The 18350-nt window shown below is 34.3% G+C and overlaps 1 protein-coding gene across 11 annotated transcripts in view; it reads left to right on the plus strand.

Moving 5' to 3' along the window:
• The window catches only part of Herc4 (HECT and RLD domain containing E3 ubiquitin protein ligase 4), a 119811-nt gene that overhangs the window by 29868 nt on the left and 71593 nt on the right, over nucleotides 1-18350 (plus strand). For 10 of the 11 annotated variants that reach the window (XM_087185461.1, XM_087185463.1, XM_087185460.1 and 7 more), the window contains 4 exons: nucleotides 722-881; nucleotides 10806-10882; nucleotides 12590-12811; nucleotides 14262-14353. In XM_087185461.1, the coding sequence (XP_087041587.1) occupies nucleotides 722-881; nucleotides 10806-10882; nucleotides 12590-12811; nucleotides 14262-14353 (551 nt within the window). Of the gene's footprint in view, nucleotides 1-183; nucleotides 259-721; nucleotides 882-10805; nucleotides 10883-12589; nucleotides 12812-14261; nucleotides 14354-18350 lie in introns of those variants that run through there. The other variant, XM_087185470.1, reaches the window with a different exon arrangement.

Genomic DNA, 18350 nt, shown 5'->3' on the forward strand with positions numbered 1-18350 from the left:
TTAACCGTATATGGAGGTTTCATATCTAATGTTGAAATGGCAGCCTATAACGAACCTATCCTTTATGGTCATAGTCTCTTTCAGTTCTCTGCTCAGCATATTTAATAGATGCTTTATATCTGAGAGCTGTAAACAAATTATTTTCCACTTAAAAACTGCTTATTCAGCTGCGTGAGGTGGTGTGCACCTGTAATCCCAACATTTGAGAGACTGAGGCAGGAGAATCGCTGGGAGTTCAAGGCCAGCCTGAGCTACATAGTGAGTACCTTGTCTCAAAAAAAATTCCCAATTCAGATTATTTAATTTCAGAATCACTCCATAGTAGTGTCTGTATTATATACTTAATTATTATATGCTTTTATTATTAAAAATCAAACAGCCTAGGTTATTGAAATGATTGATTGCTTTTTCACCTGAACTCTTTTTTTATTTCTGATTCTGAGTGAAGAGTACTTCTGAAAAATCTTTATGAATCCTCTTCCCCTAAATGTTCAGGTCACTTAGTATTCTGCATGGATTATGCCATATGATGTTATCTGTATTTTACCACAATGAAAATTGTTTCAAACATAAATTGATTAGATTTTTCAAAATAACTGATTGTATTTGGTATTAAGTATTTCCTTAGCTTTTTATATAAAATGAGTATTGAATATATTTTATTTTCATTGGAAGTTCAAAACTAGAATTAATGTCTTTCTTCTTGACTTCTGTCCTGTAGAGCAGGTTGTTGCCCTGGATGCCCAAAATATTGTAGCTGTTTCATGTGGAGAAGCTCATACATTAGCACTTAATGACAAGGGCCAGGTGTATGCTTGGGGTCTCGATTCTGATGGACAACTTGGCCTTCTAGGATCAGAGGAATGTATCAGAGTGCCCAGGTAACAAAGGTGACCACAAAGAGGGTCCTTAATCTTTTATAATCAATTTGTCCAAATCTTTCTACTTACTGTGAGCATGTAAGTGTTAATACCTAGTTACCTCTCCTTTTTGAATTCTGTAAGAATTTACTAGGTGATTTCTTAATTTCAATTTGGGTTGAGCTAATGATTGGATGGTTGTTTTTATATAGTCTTATGTATTCCACAGTCAATAGGACTTATATTTTTGTTTGTAAAGAAAATGAATGGGGGCTGGGAATTTACCTCAGTGGTTCTGCTGCCTGCCTCACAAGCACAAGGTGCTGAGTTCAATCCCCAGTACAAAAAAAAAAAAAAAAAGAAAAACTGAATGGGGAACAGATACTTTACAAAATTTTCTCTTAGTAGTATGCACTGATACGTACAAGCTACTCTATCTTGAGTACTCCAGCTTTTGAAGTATTTATTATTGGTCGGTTGCATGTTTTTTTCCAACATTTTTTTTAAAGTCTTTATTTTTTATTTAATATGGAAGTCCATATTAGTGTGGCAGTAAATCAGTTATTTTTTACTATTTACATATTAGTGACCATGATTTAATTTATATTAACCATTACTGAGTTACTTCAAACATTTTAAAATAAAGCCTCATCAGTATTGTAGTTTTACGGATTTGTGTAGGGCATAATCATTATTTGATATTGAAAACTATTAAGAGCATGATCATATTTAGGTAAAAAGTAAAGATTTAAAGGAAAGTATTCCTTTTTCTTTAGATACATCAGTATTATACTTAGTTTTTAAAATTATACAGATTCTGACCTCTTTAAACTTTTGTTCTTTTATCCTACGAATAGTTATAAAGACAAAAGAACTTTTCAGAGAACCAAGGTATTCTTAAACTAATTTTAGATTTATTCTAGGTAACACATTTTTACACATATTTGTGTATTTTGTTTTTAACATTGGTATGTCATTTTTTAGAAAATAGGATCAACTAATCGAGCATAGGAAAGAATAAATTTCAAAACAGGAACTTGTAACTTGATATTTTATATTTATTTATTAATAGGGTACCTGTTTGTTGAGACTTTTGGTAGATCACATTCACATGTTTTCCCTCCTTGAGTATATTCTAACTACAGTACCACAAGACCCCCTGAATCAAATTTCTTCCTGGTTGTTTCTTCCTCAGTAACAAACAAATTCCCAGTTGATTTATGTCTCTTACTGATGGTACTATTGGGAGAAATTTTTTTTTTCTTTCAGTAAGTTGAATTTTTCTAGTCATTAGTTTTTATTTCTTTCAGAAAAATGATAATTTACAACCAGGTGGTTATTAACTAGATAAGCAGCCATAGAAACACGGTTCCTCACATTTAACCTACCACTTTCCTCTCAACAATTATTGTAGAACAGGGTTTCTAATTTAAGATTTAAACATTTTGTGTCTGTTTTTAGGATAAAAAAGGGCTTTATATATTAGACTACGTCAATATTCTCAAAACCATGATTCATAGCAAAGCTTTCTAGTTTCCTTTATTTTTCTCTCCCAGTGACATGATCATCATACTTTTTCTTTTCTTCTTCTTTTTTTTTTTTTTGGTACCGGAGATCGAACTCGGGTCCCTAGGCTTGCGAGGCAGGCAGCGGAACCACTGAGCTAAATCCTCAGCCCTTCATTTCTATTATAAAAGGTTTCAGTCAGTCATATATCAGCGAAGAGTAAATGGAAAGAAAGGAGATTTTAAGAAAACTTCATATGAAAAATTGCCAAATAAGAAATTGTGCTTGTTCTCCCCTCCCCTTTTTGTGGTGTTGGTGATCAAACCCATGCCCTTCTGCGTACCAGGAGAGGGTTTTACCATTGAGCCATATATTCCCCTAGTCCAAGTTAGGAACTTTTGACTGTCTTATTTTATGAACCTGATGGGAACCTGAAGGAGAACTTACTTGAGTCCTTTGGTTTAAATGTGTGTTTTTGTGTGTGTATGTGTTAACATCTATATTAAGTTTAAACTGTATGTTAAGCTATTTCTATTGTTCAGCTGTCTCAGTTTTCTTAATGAATTAATCTGATTTGTTATGACAGATACACAGTTTTCACTGATATTATGTTTTAAAAAAGATTTACCAGTGATTTTGATTTTGTTCCTTTTTTTTTTTTAACACCAAATAATTTCTTTAGATGCAGGGCTTTTTCTAATGCTTCAGTGATATTAACCAGTTTTGAACATTTTATATTGTCTAAGTAGATTTCTAAAAAATTAGTGTTTATAAACTTTCATGAGAATAATTGGAAAAGTGAAGAAATCCACAGTAGGCTAATCCTTTCTTTTCAGAAAATCCATTTTTATGCCAGTAGTAGATAAGAGTATCAAAATTAAAGAATGTGAAATTAATAAATAGGTTATAGCTATGCAGTAGCACACTACTAGAACTTCTTACTATTATCTGCAGCTTAGTACTAATTAATCAACCTTTCCCTGTCCTTTCCTCCCTCCTAATTTCCCTACCCTCTTATAAATACCATTCTATTATCAATTTCTGTGAGATCAACTCTTATACATATGAGTGAGATTATGCAATACTTGTCTTTCTGTATCTGGCCTACTTAGTATGACGATTTCTAGTTATATCCAGTATTCACAAATGGCAGTATTTCATTTTTTTTTTTTTTCATTTTTTTTAATAGCTGACTTCATCAGCTAATAGAGTTGTTTCCATTTCTTGGCTATTGTGAATTGTGCTGCCATAAACATGGGAGTGCAGTTGTCTCTTTGACATACTGATTTCATTTCCTTTGGATATGTACCCAGGAGTAGAATTGCTAGATTTTTTTTTTTTTTTTGGTACCGGGGATCAAACTCGGGTCCTTGCGCTTGCACATCAGGCGGCGGAACCACTGAGCTAAATCCCCGGCCCAGAATTCCTAGATTTTGTGGTAGGTTTTTTAAAAAAATTTTTTGAGAAACTTCTGTACTCTTTTTCATAATAGCTGTGCTATTTCTTTGCATTCCCACTAGCAGTGGGTAAGTGTTCCCTTTTTCTTTACATTCTTGCTGGCAGGGATGATTAGTTTTTGTCATTTTGATAATAGCCATTCTTACTTGAGTCAAGTGATATTTCATTGTAGTATTGATTTTCATTTCTGCATTTCCCTGATGATTAGTGATAATGAGCATTTTTCATATATAGTGCCTGTTGGCCATTTATTTATATTTACTTTTGAGAAATATCTATTTAGATCTATTGCCAATTTTAAAATCAGTTTATCTTTTAGCTATTGATTTTTTGGAATTTTTATATATTCTGGGTATTAATGTCTTGTCACATATTTTAGTCTGCACATATTTTCTCCAATTTTGTATAGTTAGCACATATTTTCTCCAGTTTTGTAGGTTGTCTTTTCACTCTGTGCTATGCAGAAGCCATTTAGTTTGATATATTCTGTTCATGTTTACTTTTGTTCCCTGTGCTTTGGGGATCTTGCTGGCCTAGTTCCAGTGTCCAAAGCATTTCTCCTGTGTTCTTGCCCATTCTAGTGTCCTCTAAGAAATTTCCCCTGTGTTTTCTTCTAGTAGCTCATTGTTTTGAGCCTTTCATTTAAATGTTTAATTCATTTTGAGTTAATTTTTATAACTGGTGAGAGATAGAATCCTGTCTCATTCTTTTCCATGTGGATATCCGATTTTTCCAGTATCATTTGTTGAAAAGACTGTCTTTTCTTCAGTGCATGTCCTTAGTATCTTTGTTGACAATCAGTTGGTTGTAAATGTGTGGGTTTACTTCTAGGCCAGTGGTGGTGAACCTATGGCACACATGTGGCAGTGGGCTGATTGTTATCATTGAAAGCTCTAAGAGGTTCGCCATCACTGTTCTCGGCTGTATTCTGTTCCACTGGTCTATGTGTTTTTATGCTAATACCATAGTGTTTTGATTACAATGCCTTTGTAGTATATTTTGGTATTAGGTTGTATATTTTGACTTCGTATACCTCTTGTTCTATCAAGATTGCTTTGGCTATTTGCGTGTGTGTGTGTGTGTGTGTGTGTGTGTGTATGTGTGTGTGGTTCCATACAAATTTTAGCGTTGCTTTTTCTGGTTCTGTGAAGAATACCATTCTTTTGTTTTGGTTTTGTTGGTACTAGGGATTGAATTTAGGGCCTTGTGCGTGCTAGGCAAGCATTCTATACTGAGGTACATCCCTATCTCTTGTTATGGTATTTTGTTAAGGATTGCATTGAATCTTTGGATCCCTTTGAGTGGTATAGAGATTTTAACAATACCGATTCTTCTAGTACATGAAAATGGCTATCTTTGTATTTTTTGTGTCCTCTTTAATTCTTTTCATCAGTGTTTTATAGTTTTTATTATTATAGAATTTGCTCACCTCTTTGGTTGCATTTATTTCTAGAGGACTTTTTTTTTGCAATTGTAAATGGGATTACTTTTGTGATTTCAGTTTCAGATAGTTTGTTATTGATGTATAGCTACTATTTTTGTGTTGATTTTGTATTTTGCAACTGTACTAAATTCATTAATTAGTTCTAATAGTTTTTTTGATGGTGTCTTTGAAGATTTTTGTATATAAGAGCATGTCATCTGCAAACAGTTAAACTTCTTCCTTTCCAATTTGGGTGCCCTATATTTTTTTTCTCCTTACCTGATTGCTCTGGCTGGGACTTCTAGTACCATGTTGAATAAAAGTGGTGAAAGTGAGCATCCTTGTCTTGTTCTAGATCTTACAGGGAAGGCTTCCTGCTTTTCCTTATTTAGTATAATGTTAGGTTTTGGCACTTTTTTGTTACCAGGTATCAAACTCAGGACCTTGTACTTGTGAGGCAGGCGTGGTGCCACTGAGCTAAATCCAGGCCTCAGGTGTTGGCTTTGTTTTTTTTTTGTTTTTTTTTTGGTACCAGGGATTGAACTTGGGTCATTGCACTTGCGGAACCACTGAGCTGAATCCCCAGCCCTAGGTGTTGGCTTTTTATATATGATCTTTATATAATATCGAGATATATTCTTTCTATATCTAATTTGTTCAGCATTTTTATCATGAAAGAATATTGAGTTTTATCAGATGTATCTTCTGCATCTATGGATGTAAGTTTTTGTTCTTCATTCTGTTGATGGTGGTATATCACATTGGTTGGTTTGTGTATGTTTACCCAACCTCGTATCCCTGGAATGAAGCCCACTTAATTGTGGTGAATAATTTTGATGTGCTGTTGTATTTATTCAGTTAGTATTTTGTGGTGTACCCTTACATTTATGTTTATCAAAGATAATGGCCTGTCATCCTCTCCCCTCCCCTTTCTTCCCCTGCCCTCCCTCCTTTCCTTTCTTTCTCTTTTCCTCTGCCTTTCCCTCCCTCCCTTCTTCCTTTTTCCTCCTTCCTTCTCTCATCCTCTCTCTCTCTCTCTCTCTCTCTCTCTCTCTCTCTGTTTATTGTTCCTACTAGGAACAATGGTTGGGTCCTTCTTTGGTTTTGGTATCAGGGTAATGATGGCCTCATAAAATGTGTTTGAATGAACTTCCTCCTCTTTTTTTTTTTTTTTTTGGTACTGGGGATCGAACTTGGGTCCTTGCGCTTGCGTAGCAGGCACTGAAACCACTTAGCTAAATCCCCGGCACCCCCTCCTCTATTTTTTGAAATAATTTAAGAAATACTGCAGGCTAGGAATGTGGCTCAGTGGTAGGATACTTGCCTAGCATGTGCACATCCTTGAGTCTGAACTCCAGCATTACAAGAAAAAAACAAAGAATCAGTATCATTTGTTTAAGTGATAGATGCATCAGTGAAGCCATCTGGTCCTTGGCTTTTCTTTTTGTTATTGATTCAGTCACATTACTTGTTAGTAATCTGTTCAGGTTTTGTATTTCTTTATGGCTCAGCCTTAGTAATGTGTATGTGTCTATGAACTTGTCTTTTAGGACCTAGGTTATCACATTTGTTGATGCAGTTGTTTATAAAAATTCATAATGATCCTTTGTATTTCTGTAGTGTCAGTTGTAATTTCCCCTTTTCTTCTGTGATTTTACTGATTCCAGTCTTCTTTCTCCATCTGGGTAGAGATTTATCAGTTTGATTTTTTTTTTTTTTTTAAAGAATCAGCTTTTCATGAAATTTTTTCAGTTTTTTATTTCTGTTATGGTCTTTATTATTTCCATCTATTACTATTGGGTTTGATTTGTTCTTGTTTTTCTTATTCTTTGAGATATAGCAATAGGTTTTTTTTGTTGTTGTTCCCCTGGGGATCGAACTCGGGACCTTGCGCTTTCGAGGCAGTCGCTGGAACCACTGAGCTAAATCCCCAGCCCAGCAATAGGTTGTTTATTTGTGCTTTTTAGATATAGTTGTTGATTGCTAAAAACTTATCTCAGTACTGTTTTCACTGTAGCTCATAGGTTTGGGTATGTTGTGTCTCCATTTTTATTTGTTTCAGGAAATTTTAAGATTTTTTTCTTGATTTCTCCCTTGATCTATTGATTACTCAGGAGTAAGCTATTTAATTTCCAAGTGTTTAGTTTTCAAACTTTTTGTTGTTGTTGTTGTTACTGATTTCTAGTTTTATTGCAATGTGTTTGGGAAAATATTTGATAAGATTTCAGTTTTTTGAGACTTGTTTTGTTGCCTGTCATATGATCTATCCTGGAGAAGAATGTGTGTTCTGAAGCTGTTGGGTGGGATGTTCTAGAGTGTTCTGTTAGATCCCTTTGGTCTAGTTGCAGTTTAACTCTGCTGTTTGTTAGCTTTCTTTCTGGGTGATCTGTTCATTGCTGAAAGTGGGGTATTAAAATCTTTTATTGTTGCTGTATTGGAGTCTGTCCCTTTAGGTCTATTGGTATTTGTCTTATATATTTAATTGCTCCAATATTGGGTATAATTTCCTCTTGTTGAATTGACCCCTTTATCATTATATGACCTTTCATGTTACTTTTTACTGCTTTTGATTTAAAGTCTCTTTTACCTAAGTATAGCTATTCTTGCTTTTTTTTTTTTTAATTCCATTTGTATATAATCTGTCCCTTCACTTTCAGTTTATGTATGTCTTCAGTGGTGAAAGGAGTTTCTTACAAGCAACATATTGTTGGGTCTTATTTTTTATTCTTATAGTCATTCTGTATCTTTTTTTTTTTTTTTTTTTTTTTTGCGCAACTGAGGATTGAACTCAGGACCTCGCGCTTGCCAGGCAGGAGGCAGAACCACTGAGCTAAATCCCCGGCCCTCTAGCCCTATATCTTTTTACTGGAGGAGTTATTGTCTATTGACTTTAAGGTAGTATTGATAGGTGGTAAAGTGTTGCAACAGCCATTTTGTAACATGTTCTCTAGTTTTGTTGTAGTCTTCTTACTCTTTCTGAGTCTTCCCCTGGCTAAGTGATTTGCCGTGGTAGTGTGTTCTGATTACTTACTATTTTTGGTTTGTCTATTTGAGATTTTTGCTTTGTGGATACCATGAGGCTTACAGAAAATACTTTTTGATAATAGTGAGCTGTTTTGAAATGATAGTAACTTAACGTGGTTGTAACATGAGGGAAAAAAAAATAAAAGACAAATATACTTGTAAAGGACAAACAAAAAAAAAAACTATACTTGCTATTTCTCCCCACATTTTAAGTTTTAAATGTCTCACTTTGTATGTCTATATTTCCTATCTCTTTAACACAGTAATGTAGTCATTATTATTTTGGTTCTTAGTCTTCATACAAAAAATTGAATGATTTGGTTTTGATGACTTCTGTAAAATTCTATTTTAGTTAGATATTTTCTAGTTTGTTATCTTTAGAGTAAATGAAATTTAAGAAACCAATTTGGTAAATTAAACTTTACCATTCACAGTATTTTTTTTAATTTCTGAAAGTTTAAAAAACAAAGCAAGCCCCTTCCCCCATCATTAATGTGTTAGTAAACTTACTTGAAGATAAAGGGAGATGTGCCGCACAATGTCTGTCATTTTCTTGTTTATGTAGTAGACAGTGGCTGAAAAACTTAGCATTCCAAGCCTTAAGATGATGATATTTTGGAAAAGAGTGTCACTGAGTTTGTCTCACTATGTAAAATTCTTTTTAATATATTTTTTTCTTCATATATCCTTTTATTGTTACATTTTAGGTATACAATATAATGACATTCATCATTGGAAATTTGCACTTTTACATAATCTCTTGGTCCTTATTTTTTTCCCCCTTCCCCTGTCCTCCCTTCAATCCCTCCATCCCTCCCTATTTATAGAGACTTTGTTTGTTTTTTTTCATTTTCTCTTCACTATGTAAATTTAGAAGTTCTTTTCTTCCCCCTTTGGCAGACTTTATAACTAATCTAATACTAAGGCTTCCATAACTTTACAAATTAATTAATTAATTAATTAATTTTTCTTTTTTGGTACCGGGGATTGAACTCAGGTCCTTGCACTTGCACAGCAGGCGGCGAAACCACTGAGCTAGATGCCTGGCCCCAAATTAATTTATTTTTTAACAATGGATTTGTTACGTTGTATTTGGTAAGCAGTTGCGGTAGGTGCTAGGGATCCTCAGGGATATAAGATCCATAGTCCACCTTTATAGAACTTGTTATTTAGCAGAGGACAAACATTAAATGAATACATACCCTAGTAATTAGTTATGATACATGCCATGAAAGAGAAACATAAGGTGCTATGTGATGTAATATTTTGAAAATATTTTACTTGGTCTTGCAAATTGAAGTTGATAGTTAAAATAGTTTTTTCCCCATAATATTGAATATAGTGAACAGATCAACATAAAGTATGCCTAAAAGCAAGTGTAGTAATTTAGTAACTTCAGCACAGTTGTACATTTCCATGTATTTTTATTCCTCTTCTTCACTGCCAGTCTTTAACTTTGCTGTTGCAGAAAAATGGCATTTTGTTATGTTTGAAAATTGGAAGTTGTACTGGATCCTGCAAATTTGTTGGGATTCTGCCAAATTCTAGCAGTACAACTCTCAGGTTTTACAGTTGAGAACATAAATCCACTAAATAAAATATTTTAATACAATATGGAATTAGAGTAACTCTCCTTTTTCCTGGTCACAATTTTATTTGCTGAAGCTGCTTCCCGAAAATCATGGGTATTGACTCTGTGTTCAGAACTTGCTCCAGACTCTCAGTTGGCAGAATCAGGTCAGGTGGCAGTATCAGGTAAAGGGAAATAAGAAACATGTTTCTTCCCTCACCTCTCCTATTTTTTGTTGAAAACATTCATTCAGGAAAGACAGTAGAATAACCAGGTGAAGGGGAAGTACTTATGGTGATGTGGGGATGGTTGATGCACATAGTAGATTTTTGTAGTGTTCTTTTCAACTAACCTTTAGAATTGCATCACAATTAACAAAAATTAGAACAAACTATTGATCATTATAATATGAATTGATTAAATTTCCCTAGTAAATGTCACTAATTTAGGTGTAAATAAAAAGCCTAAAAGGAATAGATTCATTTGTGAATTGGTAGAACAGGATAAGAATCCCTGTTGGTTCTTAAGGAACCTGATAGCAGAAAACATGTATTAGGACCGGGTAAAACACCAATTTTAGGCAAATTAGGTGATAAACATTTGTTTTACAAATATATTGCCAGGTTTCACACTCTGAAGACTTTTTAAAGTTGATATTCAAACACCTGAATATAAGAGAACTCTGAGGAGTACTTGATATATAAGCAGTTCTCTTTGCTTAAATACTGTCTTTCAAGGTGTTTTCCTATCACACCTATTAATTTTTTTATATCTAGATCTTCATTGCTGATTTTTACATAAAGTTTTGGTAAATTGGCCTTGATTGAAAAAAAATAGCATAACTTGTTTGGTTAGTAGAAAATTGCATGTAGTATGTGGTCAATAAATAGCATAAATAAATGATAGTTAAGATCCATTTGTTAAATGGGATGAACTGATCCTATTCTCTCTTCTTGTTTTCTAGAAATATTAAAAGTTTGTCAGATATCCAGATAGTACAGGTTTCTTGTGGTTATTACCATTCACTTGCACTTTCTAAAGGTAAGCATTGTTTTTTCTTCTTTTCAGTTTCATTACTCAGTACCTAAGTACCTTTCTGGTCAGCAAGGCCTCTATTCTTTTTCCAAGATTGTCCTAGTTCTTCTTGTTCCTTTTCATATCTCATATATTTTAGAATTGGCTTGTCAGTTTTTACATACACACACACAAAAATTGGGAGGCAGTCAGCAGAACCACTGAGCTAAATCCCCGGTCTAGCATGTAGTTTTATTTGGGTATTGTGAGGGCGTGGGAGACTTACTCATATTTCAGTTTAGGCTGAAGTAAAGACAGGCCGGGGATTTAGCTCAGTGGTTCCACCGCCCGCCTTGCAAGCGCAAGGACCGAAGTTCGATCCTGGGTACCAAAGAAAAAAAAGAAAGAAAGAATAAAGTAAGTACAGATCTGTTACAAAGAACCTTAAATATCATATTAGGGAATTTGAATTTTGATAGACAGTATGGAAAATGGCTTCTATGTGTATTGTTTGTTGTTTCTTTGCCAGCTCCTCTTTTGTTATTTGGTAGGTAGATTCAACATAAATTCAGACCCCAAGGTTTTATTAATGTGGACAATGACCATTTTTTCCTCCTTGTACAACTTTGTATATTGGGCAGTATCCTGTTCATTTTTTGTTTGTTTGTTTGTTTTTTGGTACTGGGGAGCAAACTTAGGTCGTTGTGCTTGCAAGGCAGGAAGGTGTGGTGCCACTGAGTTAAATCCCCAGCCCCATTATCCCGTTCATTTAATAAACATTTTGTGTGAATTAGGAACACTACCATGAATAGCGATAGAGTAATAAATAATACCTTACTAGCTGTCATGATAAAATCACACAAATAATGGTATAATTATATACTATGATAAGGACTATAAAGAACAAGTTTAAGGTATTTACAACATTTAACAGGAGGACTAGATTTAATCTTGGGGATCAGTGAATGAAGACTAAGACTTGCTGGGAGAGATTAGAGGTGAACTGGACAAAGATGAGGGGAAGGTTTAGGTGGAGGGAACAGCGAGTGAATGAGAAATGGCCATTGAGAAATGTAAAGGAAGATGAGTATGGTTAGAGTATAGCAGGTAAGGGAAGAGACAGGCATGAAATGAGATTGGAAACAAGGGCAGATCATACAAATCCTTGTAGGCCTTCTTCAAAGTGTTAAGAACGGTGATAAAGCACTGAAATATTTATTTCAGGCAGGCAAAATAGTCATAGCTGCATTTTAATATCACTATATAAAGATGATATATATAATATATATGACAACTGAAGCCTTAACCCTTCATTGAGTTCCTCTTGAGAGAAATTATAGAAGTGAGACTTGAGGAATATTAAAAAGAGCTGGAGCGCAAGGACCCGAGTTCGATCCCCGGTACCAAAAAAAAAAGAGTAGAAAAAGAGCTGGAGATTAAACTCAGTGGCACTGCACCTGCCTGGTATGGGGGGAGTATTAAAAAGAGATGGTCCTTTGTCAAGGGTCATGAGAAAATGAGACAACGCCCCTTTCACCAGTGTAATCTCTACTAATGTACTATTATGAGATGTTATTCTCGATGGTGTGGTTTCTAGATAAGAAATAAACTTAATACCTGAAAAAAGGAAATATACATTTCCATTTAATGACAGGAAGAGTGTTGCACAATAGCAGATGGTCTTCTAATGAAACTTGACCTGACAAAAATAATTTTGTGATTCTTGTTTTACAGCAAGTGAAGTTTTCTCTTGGGGACAGAATAAATATGGTCAGTTGGGTTTAGGCATTGACTGTAAGAAGCAGACTTCACCACAGTTGATTAAGTCTTTGCTTGGAATCCCGTTCATGCAAGTTGCAGCAGGAGGAGCCCATAGTTTTGTACTCACTCTTTCTGGAGCTATCTTTGGATGGGGACGCAACAAATTTGGTCAGCTAGGTCTTAATGATGAAAATGGTAAGTTCTTATTGTTCAAATGTACTTTTTTTTTTTGGTACCAGGGATCGAATTCGGGTCCTTCCACTTGCAAGGCAGGCGGCAGAACCACTGAACTAAATCCCCAGCCCTCAAATGTACTTTTAAGGAAAGAGATGATTTTTTGACATGAATGAGTGATTCTTAGTGTGTCAGAGCAAAATGTACCCAAATCTTTCTTGGTATAGAGATGAGGCTCAGGTAGTACTGATAAGTCTATTTGATAATATTATTCCATTTGATAATATTTTAGGGGAATGGTGGGAAGGCAAAAGTCCTTTTGTAAAATAAACTATAGAAAATATATCTTAACAATCTTTATTGCATATTCATTAAAAATACAACTGAAAAATGTCACTTAAAATTATAACCAGCATTGTTCCAGTGTTGGCTAGTAACAGTGGAAAGAAGCTGTAAAATTACTTTGGGAAGAGGCTGGGAATGTAGCTCAGTGGTAGAGTGCTTGCTGAGCATGCATGAGACCCTGATCCCCAGCACTGGGGGGACAGATTTACTCTGGGAAAGTTACATGAACTGTTAAATCTGTTTTGTCCCATTAAATTAATTTTTGGTTGGGCTTCTCTTTGACCCTGATGCTAGGATCTTGAAAATAAGCAGATTTTGAATTTTCAAAATTATAACTACTCAAAACAAGTTGAGATCTTGATTTGATTTTTCATAACTCCAGTAGGGTGAATGCCAATATTTGACATGCAAAAACTAATTTTATAAAGTGCAACATAATTGTAATGACTGAAATGAATAAAAGTGAGTTGTTGATTTAGTAACAACTAGTAATAGAAGCAAATAATACCCTTAGAATTAAATGATGGTTCTGTGTAAGAACTACATGCCACATGCCAGGGGTGGTGAGACATACCTGTAATCCCAGCACTCAGGAGGCTGAAGCAGGAGAATCACCTCCAGTTTTGAGGCCAGCCTGGACTACATAATGAGTTCAAGGCCAGCCTGAACTACATAGTGAGACCCTATCTCAAAAAATCAAAGAAAAAGAAAAAAAGGAAAGAAATACATGCTACATTATGAAATTATATCTTTTCTGCTACAAATAGCAGAAGTAGGATTTTCAAATGTTAAGATCCTATGAGCACACTTATTGGAAGGTAAATATAAAGAATATGATATATATAATTAGAAGCAGTTAAATAGATTAGAAATACATTGATGCTGGGTCCTGTGGAGGTTGGCATGTAAGTTGTTTAACATTTAACTCTAAATTCCTTTTTTATTACAGTAACATGGATAGGCAGGCCTGGGAACCCAAGTTAGTAGCCTTGTAGTACAAACTCATTCATAGTTAAAATTATTCAGTAATCATTGTCTGCTGAGCTCTGAACACTGTAGAGAGAACACATTTTATAAGAGATTTAATTTTTAAAATACTGTTAACATCTCTTGTTGAAATTTTCAGATAGGTATGTTCCTAATTTACTAAAGTCACTAAGATCTCAGAAAATAGTTTATATTTGTTGTGGAGAAGATCATACTGCTGCGCTAACCAAGGTATTGTACTTCTAAGTCATTATTACTTATTAGTTCATTTATAATTAGTGAATATTTTCATATTTACAGTAAAACTTAAGAGTGATGCTAGTGTTTCAAAACAATTTGCCTTGAAAAAAGACTTTTGAAAACAACTTTTCTTAATTTTTTACTTTGTTTAGCATTATGGAATATGGATTGTGATTATGTATATAGTTGAGTTTCTCTGCTTCATATAAATAAATATTGCTTAAATATTTTGAATAAAATGATTCTATTTTAGTTCATCAGGCTTGCCATGTTAGATATATTGATCCCATTTATATTATACAGCTCTGTCTAATTTGAATTTAATTTCCATTTGGGTTATAAGTAACAAGTAATAGAAGAGACTGGATTTCTGCTTTTCATAGGCTGATTATTGTGCAAACAATTACAGTGAGCTTTCAGCACAGACTTATCAGTGGCATTAACTCACCTCTTACTTTCTTGAGCTTGTGTTATTTCTTTATCAATACTGCTTAGTTCTCTAATGGATAGAATTTAAATGAAAATGAAAACATGTAGTCTAGAGGTATAGCCAAGTGGTAGGTGCTTGCCTAGCATGTGAGAAGCCCTGGGTTCAATCCCCAGCACTGCCCAAAAGACCAGAACCAAACAAGAACATTCAATTAACTTTTCTTGAATATTATTTATTGTAATCATTCATGTTAATGTAAAGAATCTGGCAAATTTTCATTGGTCAACTTAGAAATTGATATTTGGCTCCTTTATTTTTGTCTTGTATAGTAGTTAAAATCGATAAGGAATTAACTTTAATCAAACTTTTGAAATTGTGCACTTATTACCATGTTGGAAATTTTAGCATGTTAAAAATTATTTGTAGTCATTGTCAAATTTAGTGAACTTTAGTACACTTGTGGAGGCTGAGGCAGAAGGATGGTATATTCTAGTCTAGCCTGGGCAATTTAGTAACTTAGCAAGACCTTGTCTCAAAAAAATAAAAAATGACAAAGGTCATGAGTTCAATACTCATTATGGAAAAAATAAAATAAAATGAAATGTTCATTTATAGAGGTTAATTTAAAAATATTTTATCTTACCTTTTCTTAAAAAAGATACTGTACTTGCCAATCCTATTTTATTGATTTTAGCATTCAAATTGTGAATTACTGAATTTTATTTTATTTGATACAGGGTCTCATTACATAGTTTCGACTGGCCTTGAACTCACTATGTAGCCTAGGCTGGCCTCGAACTTACTGTGATTCTCCTGCCTCAGCCTCCCAAGTGCTAGGGTTACAAGTGTGCACCACCATGCCTAACCTAAAATTCTATTTTAGTCATGTTCGCAAGTTTTACAATGTTAGTCATTTGGAAGAAATAAGGCTATATAGTATTTTGTGTCGAAGTATAAAAGTACTTTATATAGTGTCTAATTTTGTATGGTACACTAATTTTTTGTACTACAAAGACTATTAATGTTTTGCAAATCCAACCTACCAAATAACTATCTTAACATTCCTGGATTTATACTTGTGTTATTTTTTATTATTTTATACTTGTTTTATTTTTATTATTTTTTTTTGGTACTGGGGATCGAACTCAAGACCTTGTGCTTGCAAAGCAGGCAGTGGAACCACTGAGCTAAATCCCTGGCTGGATTTGTACTTGTTTTAAAATCCCACTTCTAATTTTCTATATTCCTTTTTTTTTTTTCCACAAGATAGTTGGTGATATTTCTTCACTGCTATTTTTGGTATACATTATTTTTAGCAAAATCAGATAAACATCCCAAAAGTGAATATCTTATTTTCTTTTAAGTTAGACTGTATGTTCCATATCCGTATATCTTTTGCTCTTCTGGAAGAATTTCTTGCATACAGAGTAGGATTACTTTATGAAACAGTTTTCTTTTGTGAAACTTATCAGAGAAAAACTACATTAAAGAAACTGCTTTAGGAGAGTTAAAGACTGACTTGTAAAAAAAGTAAATGGAAGGACATGCCATGTTAGTAGACACGAAGGACACAACTAAAAACATGTCAGGTTTTTTCAAGTTTATTTGCACATTCATTATATAAATCACATGCAGATAACCCTTTTGACTTAGCAAGCCCACTTGTAGTAACCTGCCCTAAAGATGTGAAATTATTATGTTTATTGTGACTTTTTTTTTTTGGTACCGGGGATTGAACTCGGGACCTTGTGCTTGTGAGGCAGGCTCTGGAACCACTGAGCTAAATTCCCAGCCTTATTGCGACCTTTTTTTAATGGCAAAAGATTAGCAGAAATACCAATGGGATCCTGCATTGCACAGCCTAGTTGAACAAATTGCAGCACATTTGTGCAGTGGAGTGCAGTGAACTGTAAAACAGTGAGGAAAGTCTCAGTTTAATACTGTGAAATGATCTTCAGAATATATTAAATAAAAAGACCAAAATACAGATATCTTTTGTGTAAGAAAAGGATAAAATGTGAACATAATTATATGCTATTTATATTTTTTAAATAAAGTAAATAAAGATCATTAGGAGATAACATTAAGGGTAAACCAAATCCACAAAGAAACCTTAAACTGCATTCTCTATCCTTAGTATTTGTAATAAAATAGATATTATTCTTTAAATCATGACAGATATCATGTAATATATAATTATAACTGTGGTTTTCAGGTTAAGGGAAATAGTTATAAACCTACAGGAATTAAATTTGAACTCCAATGTTTACTTTGAATCGCAACTGTTAGTAAAAGCTCATTCATTCATTCATTCATTCATGGTGGTACTGGGCTTCCAGCCAGTACAGTGTTCTCCATTGAACTATATTCCCAGCCCCTTTTATTTATTTAACTATTTTGGAGATAGAATCTTGCTATGCACTTCAGGCTGGGGTTGAACTCACTATGTAGCCCAGGCTGTCCTCGAACTCACAGTGATCCTCCTGCTTCAGCCTCCCAAGTGCTGGGATTATAGGCATGTGCCATCATGCCTGGCCTCCTAGCCCTTTTTAAATGTTATGTTGAGACAGGGTTTCCCTAAATGCCTGGGCTTACCTCAAACTTGGGATCTTTCTCCCTGAAACTCCCAGGTAGCTTGGAATTATAGGTGTGCACCATCGCGTCTGGCTCTGTGATTTATTTTTTGTTCCTAAAATATGTTGAGTTTTTTTGGTTTTACATGGCCACTGCAAGGTCTTTGAAGTAATGAGTCATGTATGATCAGGAAGCAGTAAACATCCCTTGAATGTTGTAGATTCTTCACTAAAAGGAACTAGGGTTTCTTGTGTATGACCCTATGTCTGAGGCAAAAAAGTGTACAAGAATGTTGGCATAGTGGTGCTGCATACCTGTGGGGAGGGTGAGGAGGGAATATCACTTGCCTAGGTGTTCCAGGCCAGGCTAAGGAATGCAGTGAGACGCAGTTTCAAAAAACAAAGCACAGCCGGGGATTTAGCTCGGTGGTTCCGGCACCTGCCTCGCAAGCGCAAGGTCCCGAGTTGGATCCCCGGTACCAAAAAAAAAAAAATAACAAAGCATATAGGAATACTTTTGGGCATTTCTTCATGCAAAAAAGCAAAGATTACTTTGGAGGAGATTTTACTGGATATCAAAATGAAATAATGACTAGAAAAACATCAACTGTATAAAAATCTATGAGTTTATAATCATCTGTCTTATCCCCAAATCAATACAACCAAAGTTCACTCCCTGCCTTTGGGAGTTGCTAGGGCAACAACTCATTTTTCAAGAAAATCAATAAATAATGAGAAAAGCGTTTATTCTGATTTATATTTGCAAAGTGTATTTTAGGGTAGTTTAATAGTTGATGAATTAGGTTCTTTATAGAAGAATTCAGACTAATAAATTAAAATAAATGAAAAGATTAGAAAATTACCATTTTGTACTCTGATGAAATGAGTCTAGGCAAAATCCATTAAGGTTAATGGGGATTGGATTAGGATGACACACTTTAACCCACTTACTTTTTTAAACATTACCAACCAGATATTATGGTTT

Source organism: Heterocephalus glaber, unplaced genomic scaffold (assembly GCF_053883595.1).
Source record: "Heterocephalus glaber isolate CG9 unplaced genomic scaffold, H.glaber_assembly_v1.0 deba00001497, whole genome shotgun sequence".
Lineage (NCBI taxonomy): Eukaryota > Metazoa > Chordata > Mammalia > Rodentia > Bathyergidae > Heterocephalus > Heterocephalus glaber.